At 35.8% G+C, this 9,038-nt stretch overlaps 2 protein-coding genes across 3 annotated transcripts in view; both read right to left on the reverse strand.

Annotated features, from left to right (window-relative positions):
- Positions 1-4,413, reverse strand: part of LOC107734367 (zinc finger Y-chromosomal protein 1-like) — a 16,029-nt gene extending 11,616 nt beyond the window's left edge. The window contains exons 1-3 of one of the 2 annotated variants that reach the window (XM_016546306.1): positions 4,161-4,413; positions 2,655-2,751; positions 1,061-1,393 (exon numbers count right to left, since the gene is read on the reverse strand). In XM_016546306.1, the coding sequence (XP_016401792.1) occupies positions 1,061-1,393; positions 2,655-2,721 (400 nt within the window). In that variant the 5' untranslated portion in view covers positions 2,722-2,751; positions 4,161-4,413. Of the gene's footprint in view, positions 1-1,060; positions 1,394-2,654; positions 3,630-4,160 lie in introns of those variants that run through there. The other variant, XM_016546307.1, reaches the window with a different exon arrangement.
- The window catches only part of LOC107734339 (uncharacterized), a 7,605-nt gene continuing 2,656 nt past the window's right edge, over positions 4,090-9,038 (reverse strand). The window contains exons 3-9 of the mRNA XM_016546275.1: positions 8,636-8,730; positions 8,355-8,460; positions 7,569-7,691; positions 7,268-7,473; positions 6,496-6,586; positions 5,978-6,132; positions 4,090-4,387 (exon numbers count right to left, since the gene is read on the reverse strand). Coding sequence (XP_016401761.1) covers positions 4,090-4,387; positions 5,978-6,132; positions 6,496-6,586; positions 7,268-7,473; positions 7,569-7,691; positions 8,355-8,460; positions 8,636-8,730 — 1,074 coding nt within the window. The remainder of the gene's footprint in view (positions 4,388-5,977; positions 6,133-6,495; positions 6,587-7,267; positions 7,474-7,568; positions 7,692-8,354; positions 8,461-8,635; positions 8,731-9,038) is intronic.

Below are 9,038 nucleotides of genomic sequence, written 5' to 3' on the forward strand. Positions count from 1 at the left end.
GCAACGCAACGCGTAAAAAGACAGTATAAGTCATTATAATCCGTAATTATGTCCCCACTGGATGCAACAAATGCCTCGTTTATAATGGGTTTTCATGTTTTTGAATCATCGCTCCGGCCTGACACAGCATCACAGTATGTGAGGGGAGTATATATTCGGCCAATCACAACACACTGGATAGCTGGCCAATCACAGCACACCTCACTTATCAGACCCATGACTACAACTAAAAATAAAAATAAAATAAATTAAAGCTAAAGAGAAATCTAAAAAAACAAATAATATAATTTTATATTATATAATATTATAAAAACTAATAACAATGACAAAAGCACACAAGTAAACGAAATCATTTCTATGAAAAACTGAAGATATAAAACAAATAAAATAAATAAATAAATAAAAACTTAGAAAATTAGAAACATAGCTTTGGCAACTAACTGAAATTAGTTTAGGCCGAGGTACTAAAATGACTAAAACTAAAACAAATTAAAGCTAAATAGAAATGTAAAATATATATATATATTATATATAAATAGAGAAATAAATATATATATTATAAAATATGTTATATATTATAAAAATAACCAATGATAAAAGAAAAAAAAATATATATATAATTTATTTATATTTTGTGTGTGGGAAGATATAAAAAAAAAAAGATGAAAAACATGAAAAAGAAATTTTATGAAAATTTGAAATGTAGCCTTGGCAACTAACTGGAATGAGTTTAAGTTGACTTACTAAAATAACTAAAACTGAAATAGTAAATTGAAACAAATGAACAACTGAACTAATAAAGCGATAGAATGACTGAATGAGTTTGTGAATTACAGGAGATCATGAGGTAATCTCCGCAGCCGTCCGAGTCGTGCTCAGGGTCCCTCCCCTCCGCCACCAAAACATCCTCCGTCATCTCTGCCATGGCAACGCCGTCCTCGTCTTCCTCCTCACCCTCCAGTGACATCACACAGGTCTCCACGGCAACGCCCTCGTCGTCATCGCAGTGCACGTACGAACTAATAAAGCGATAGAATGACTGAATGAGTTTGTGAATTACAGGAGATCATGAGGTAATCTCCGCAGCCGTCCGAGTCGTGCTCAGGGTCCCTCCCCTCCGCCACCAAAACATCCTCCGTCATCTCTGCCATGGCAACGCCGTCCTCCTCTTCCTCCTCACCCTCCAGTGACATCACGCAGGTCTCCATGGCAACGCCCTCGTCGTCGTCGCAGTGCACGTACTCGGCAACCACGTCCTCCACTGCGTCCTGGATGACGAGCTCGTCGGAGGAAAAGCCCTGGACGGACGCGGCCTCGCCCTCCACCTCAGACACCAGCACCGTCTCCTGCAGCTCCACCACGTACTCCTCCTCTTCCTCCGCACCTCCCTCGTCTGCAACAACACACCAAACTACTGCTCAACTGCTCAAATGAGTTTGATCGCTCGTCTACAGTTCATAATGACCAATGCAAACAGACCACTGCTCACTAGAGTTCAACTATAAAGATATATAGCTACTGTTTCATATCGGCTTTTTGACACTGTAATAAAAACATTAGACAATACTAAAAACATACATCATGAATGTTATATAATAATTATTATTATCCATAATTATATATACACACACACACACACACACATATACATATATATATATATCATACAAAGCTTATTTCTAATTATAATTTATTATGATTATATTATAAAAATATATATTTTAAAGTAATAATATTTTTTATATATTTTGTTGCCCATTGTGTCATTTCATATATTTTTTATGTTAATAATTATTATTATTATACACAAGTAAATATAAATTAAAGGAGTAATAAATATAAATGTATATTTATAATTACATATTTTTTTAATTATAATTATATACATTTTTACAAGACACATAATAGCATTACATTTGCATTCACATATTTTTAGTTATAATTAAATTATAAAAAATATAATATTTTTTATATATTTTGCTGTGCGTTGTGGCATTTAATATATTTGTAATTGTAATACATATATATATAAATACATTAATTCATTTTTATCATTCTATATTTTTCATTATAATTACAGAACTTTTTTATGTAAAAAGCATTTTTTCATTAAAATAGATTATAATTATATATTATAAAAACATATGAGTAATTTAATATTTTTAGATATTTTTGTTGTGTTGCCACATTTTTATATATTTGTAATTTTAATAATAATAATTATTATTCATAATTAAATATTAGTTATAATACATTTTATATAATACATAAAAATTTATATTTATAATATTTTCATTTAATTATATAAAATGCCATAATTAATTTTTACGACATAAAATAGTATCTTTAGTATAGTATCTTATTTTAATAATAATTCTATATTATTAAAAGCTATCTTTTTATTTAAATTGATTATTTATTCATATTCACATGCCTCATGTGCCATATATGTATGCTAGTGTATTCCTAAAAGTACAAATAAAATAAGTATTTTTACAATAATACAATACAATAATACAAATTTAAACTTTACTTTTTTTCCTTACTGTGATCAAAAATACGGTTTTGTCCAATCAAATACTCTCTAGAATAAGAATAACACAACATTGGCATTAAGTGCGACAGACAAATGATTGAGCAAACATCTCTACTACCTGAGCCATGCAGTATAATCTTTGGCTCTTGGGAACGGAGAGCAAGCCTCGTCACCTCCTCATTCATCGTCTTTATTCTTCATTGGCCACGGCACAACTAACACAACAACACAAACAATTAATCTGGAATGTCTGCTACAGAAGAAAAGAGTTAAACAATCATTTATAGCAGAATTACTCTCTCATAAAAAAGTAAACAGAGAATAAATCTTTCATAGCTTTAGGACAAGGGGGATCATAACAATGTGACAGCTTCAAGAACTAGGCTAGTTGCCAATGTAAACATGCAATAGGTTTGAATTGCATATAGACAGACAGGCGTGCATGCATGCATGCAAATAGAGAGACAGATAAATATGAAAGCAGAAAGACAGACTTATGAATATGGCACTAATAAATATGAACAAATTATTGACGGACGTGCATGTCCCTTTAATTAGCAAATGACTGCGACAAGAAGAGCGACTGGAAATTAAACATGAGCACCAATAAGCGGTAGTGCATTTTATAAACTGATGCAATGCATCTTTAAACGCGACGCAAAACGCATTAAATGCTTCGTGCACCACAGGAAACACTCGAAGCTTCATGCATTTGAGAAGAATGTGTGCAGCAGTGCGCGCCGAAGCTTGCCACCCCCCGAGCGCTGAAGGTTTCCTCGCATTTCAGCACCTGAAACCGGACATAAACATGGCGCCTTGTGACCATAATTTCCCCCCTTTCACTAAAAACAAAACCTGCCTGCGCGCGCCATTTTGAGCCATAATACATCACGCGTTTTATTCCCACGCACGCATGCATGCATGCGAGTACGCGTACTTTGCTTTGAAACAAAGGGGCGTTTGGTTTCGCGCTCCTGCACGGGCATTTATAAACAATAACCCGGTGCTCAAGGCCCGATCGCGGCCTGCGTAAGGCCCGGGGCCCGCGGCCAATCCGAGGCCTCGCGTCTCCAGCCGCAACATAATGCAACAAAACGTGCAATATCAGCGCATAAAGCTGGCACTTCGTGCACCACAGGAAACACTCGAAGCTTCATGCATTTGAGAAGAATGTGTGCAGCAGTGCGCGCCGAAGCTTGCCACCCCCCGAGCGCTGAAGGTTTCCTCGCATTTCAGCACCTGAAACCGGACATAAACATGGCGCCTTGTGACCATAATTTCCCCCCTTTCACTAAAAACAAAACCTGCCTGCGCGCGCCATTTTGAGCCATAATACATCACGCGTTTTATTCCCACGCACGCATGCATGCATGCGAGTACGCGTACTTTGCTTTGAAACAAAGGGGCGTTTGGTTTCGCGCTCCTGCACGGGCATTTATAAACAATAACCCGGTGCTCAAGGCCCGATCGCGGCCTGCGTAAGGCCCGGGGCCCGCGGCCAATCCGAGGCCTCGCGTCTCCAGCCGCAACATAATGCAACAAAACGTGCAATATCAGCGCATAAAGCTGGCGTAGCGTGGGATGAAACCCGCGCGGTCCGATTCGTCGCCATCGGCGCGCTTACCATAGATCAACGCGCGGGGCGGCCTCCAGATTTTCCCCGGGCAGGCAGGCCGTCGGATACCCCCAGACTCGGGCAGGGCTGGATCGGGAGTTAGCGGGCGCTGGGCGGGCCGCGCAGTGCGCAGGGAGGGCGGAGCTCCGCAGACAGACACTGCGCAGAGCCGCAGGAAAACGCGGAAGGCCGAAGAGCAACATTCACCCGGCGAAAGCGAAGCTAACAACGAGCTGCTGCGCAAACGATCGAGCCAAATGCATAAGCATGTTTTTAACTCACTGTTAAACCTCGTTGACCCACGTATTAATATCAAAGATTTATGTTTTCATTGTTTTGGCCCTTAAAAACGCCCACTGGTTGGGTCATCCCATACACAGCATTTTCATGCCCACATCACGAGTCTTAATATATTAGATCAAATATTAAGCGCACAACTTTTAAAGATGAAAATCATATCAGTTTATTTGCCACAATATCAAAACCGAAAGTCTGGTAATTAATTATGAGATATCCCAGGTGTTTTTTCAGTCATTTTTTCCAATCTCTAATCCCAAATCAAAATAGTTTTAGTTTTAACCCATATTTAGTGAGAAAAGGGTAGCCTATTATTTTAAGTTTTATATATATATATATATATATACACTGCAAAAAGAGATGTGTTAAAAATGACACAATGTTGTGCAGAATTTTAACACGTGGTGAGTGTGCTCAGGGACAACACATGTTGTGTCAAATTTAACACAATTTGTGTGTTAAGATGGATCACACATCTACTGTGTAATGTAATTTAATTGTCCTTGCATGAGGCTTTTTGATTAATGTTTAGTAATTTTCCCATCACTATTTTCTCATTAGAATCACAAAAATGAGCGAGTGGTACAAATTTCTCATTCCGACTGCAAGTCACATCTTAAAGTATTAAATAAAATATTAAACTCACAAATTTTAAACATAGACATCGCATTAGATTGTTTAATACATTATCACACCCGGAAAACTGACCTTTATTTTATTTTATCCATTTATTCTTAGTGTTAACTCATATTTAGTGAAAAAGGTTCATTGTTTTATTATCTAATCATTTCTTATTTTAAATATAAGAATATTTTTTCCTTGCATTTTCATTTCATGTTTAGTTTTCTGTGCATATATGCAAACAGATAAATATGGAGGCAGAAAGACATAAACTAATAATTCTGACGAGATTATTAATGGATGTGCTTGTCCCTTTAATTCACAAATGACTGCAACAAGACATGTGACTTGAAATTAATGCAACACACAAACTGTTGTGTATTAGGTTTGTTATATAAAATGATGCAAAACAACATCTGATCATACATGCTTGGATTGCATGTGGTGTATTTTGTTTTTCATGAGAATTACAAAAATGAGTAGAAAGTTAGTACTGTACAGTACAGTACATTACATCCATTTGTTCCTGGGATGGATGTCTTTGGAGAGTGAGATAAAGCAAGAGCCCAAATGTTCAAATACCGTCACCATATGTTGTTTATCAAAGTCACATTAACCCAGTACTGTAACACAAACCAAAAGTACATTCTGCAAACACTGCTAAAAAATTAAATCTGACAATTCTCAGAATAAATGCACTACTAGTTTTGTAGTATATACTGAAATGCATACTTAAATCAGAACCTCTACGCTATAAAAATTGTTTCTTCATTTACATGAACATTACATTTTGTGTTTACTGGAAACAAAATCAAACCTAAATCAGTGCATCTACTAGTGCAAAATGTTATTTCTCCATCTAAGTGAACTCGGGTGTTTCCACAGCATCTATGTTCAGTTGTTTTGACCAGTTGCACAGTTTCTCAGCCTCTTCCTCCCATTCAGACTCTTCAGTCTCAACTGATGGTAGAACTATCTTGATGTCCCGTTTCTCAGTCGTCACGTTCAGTTTCTTCATGTCGTGTGTGTTAATGCTGTCCATATGCTTCTGTTCATCTAATATCTGGAAATGGAGGGCAAACCGGATTTGGTCCCACAGAGAATTCCTATAAATCAGCATCTCATTTCATCAGCATGTCATTTTTCTAATCTAAATAGTGTTTTCTGTCACCTAATAGAGTTTGGGTTCCTCTCAACTGTCGCATTATCACACCTTTAAGTATTAGTCTGGTTTGTTTTTTATTGTTTTTAAATTGCTGGTCTATATAGTACTGGTGTTTCATTGTAACAGCAAAAAAGCTTTCAGCCTGAGTTACTACATTTTTTTCTGCAGTTGGCATTAAAAGTGATGGGAAACCAAAGAAGACTACATGTTTAGACAGATGCTAAAACTACATCTTAAAAGTGTTATAATAATGAAACGTACTCTTTCAGCCTCACTCAGGCCGTAGAGGCGTCTCTTGCGGGCCGCAGTGTTTTGAGCGCGGGCAGATTGTCGTGTAGAAACCCGAGAACCTCTGTATTGTGAGCAAGAAACATCAGAATAATGATAGAGGAACAGTCCACCCAAAAATGTACTCGCCCTCAGGACATCCAAGATGTAGATGAGTTTGTTTCTTCATCAGATTTGGAGAAATGCAGCATTCCATCACTTGCTCAGCAATGGATCCTCTGCAGTGAATGGGTGCCGTCAGAATGAGAGTCCAAACAGCTGATAAAAACATCAGAATGATGGATTTGTTTCTTACAAACATGCAGTTTTCACTTCACAAGACGTTAACTGATGGACTGGAGTGGTGTGGATTACTTGTGGATTATTGATGGATTTGTTTCTTACAAACATGCAGTTTTCACTTCTCAAGGCATTAACTGATGGACTGGAGTGGTGTGGATTACTTGTGGATTATTGTGATGTTTTTATCAGCTGTTTGGACTCTCATTCTGACGGCACCCATTCACTGCAGAGCATCCATTGCTGAGACACTGATGCAATGCTACATTTCTCCAAATCTGATGAAGAAACAAACTCATACATCTTGGATGGCCTGAGAGTGAGTAAATTCAGCAAATTTTCATTTTTGGGTGAACTATTCCTTTAATCACATTTTTTATTTATATTGTTCCTTAACTTTGGCATTTGGTTTGTTTCTGGAGAGTGAGGTGTCTGATAGAGACCAATGCAAGATGAAACCGAATACCTGTGTGAGAGCTGCTGTCCAGCAAAATGAGATGTCTGAGATGCGAGATGTCTGAACAGCAGTGCTGTCTTCAACCTGCCTCTTGTTCCTGGCTTTACACCCTCTCTGAGCATGACGTCCCGGGACAGCACCTTCAGAGACAGGAACCTCCATCCGTTTTCCCTTCCCCCTACACATGCTGGAAGCTCATCCAAGTGGCTGGAATACTGAGTGGGAGAAAAGGATGAACAGGCAACACAAAAGCATGATTGCGTCAATGAATTGGCCTGTGAATATAGTCTCAAGGGTGATTTTCACCCACCTGCATATAGTCTCTCATGCAAATCACATCTTGTGGTTCAACAGCAGCTTTGTGAAACTCATCCATTGAAATGAGATCCATAAATGCTCTGTTTCCCATCATTCTGCAGGCGTCTGCTGTGGCCTGTTGATGCAGACATAGTGTAGTAATTAAAATGCATGCATTTTTTGCTCTCATAGTAAACAGTTCTTTATTTCTGCAAAAACTAGGATGCATCAGAATAAACAGATCTGATCTTTTTTTTTTACTTGAAATAAAATAAATGATAACCGGTAAAAATATTTAAATATGATATTAAAAAATGAAATATTGTAATTTTTTTAAACTAGTTGCCAAGGCAGCATTTCTCATTTTAATTTAGTTGACTTGATAAATAACTATAACTAAAACTGAAACTAGGATGCATCAGTATAAACTGATCTGATCCAAGACCAGCACAGGATTATTATAGTTAACTAAAAATAAAAAATAAAAATATTTGGAAAAAAATTAATTACTTTTTTTACTTAAACTAGGCAACAAGTCTTATTTTAATTTAGTTTAACTTGATAAACAACAAACTGAAACTGAAATAAAAAAATAATAAAATCTAGAATTTTTAATTTTAGAATTTTAAAGAATTTAAAAAAAAATACTAAAAATGACAAAAACAACCAAATTACTAAAATTTTAACTGAATCAAAACGAAAATGTAAAATATCAAAATAAAAACGAATTCGAAATATTAATAAAAACTATACTAGTATCGCAGTGATATTTAAATAACACTGGAGCAGCATTCATGACCTGGTTGGAGGGAGAAAATACTTTTTTGCCAGACAGATAGTGTCCTCCTCCTCCAATGTGGAAAATATTGAAGACAACTGAGGGTGGAAACCAAGGACCTGCAAGCCTGAACAGAAATGAAATAAACAGGAGACCGGGGCTAGTCGTCCCACATTTTGTTCCAGTGAATATTTTTCAGTGTTGGTTAAGGAGCAGGGCTGTTATTGCATAATTTCTGACTTCATAGCTTCTGGACAACCTTATAATGCTGCTTGAAGAGCTTATGTATGACATTCATCTACCTGAATCTGATCTTGCACTTCAGACTGGGGTCTTTCAGGAGTTCAGCTTCTCTGGGACTGAGCTGATGCAGAACTGCTGATGCCAGACACTGTTCCTGTGAAATACAAACTAACTTTATTTATTTATTTAAATTTTATTTAATTGTTTTATTTTATTTTATTTTATTTTATTTTATTTTATTTTATTTTATTTTATTTTATTTTATTTTATTTTATTTTATTTTATTTTATTTTATTTTATTTTATTTTATTTTATTTTATTTTATTTTATTTTATTTTATTTTATTTTATTTTATTTTATTTTATTTTATTTTATTTTATTTTATTTTATTTTATTTTATTTTATTTTATTTTATTTTATTTTATTTTATTTTATTTTATTTTATTTTATTTTTTATTTATT

The sequence above is a fragment of the Sinocyclocheilus rhinocerous genome, unplaced genomic scaffold (genome assembly GCF_001515625.1).
Source record: "Sinocyclocheilus rhinocerous isolate Xijiao unplaced genomic scaffold, SAMN03320098_v1.1 scaffold370, whole genome shotgun sequence".
In the NCBI taxonomy this organism is placed as follows: domain Eukaryota; kingdom Metazoa; phylum Chordata; class Actinopteri; order Cypriniformes; family Cyprinidae; genus Sinocyclocheilus; species Sinocyclocheilus rhinocerous.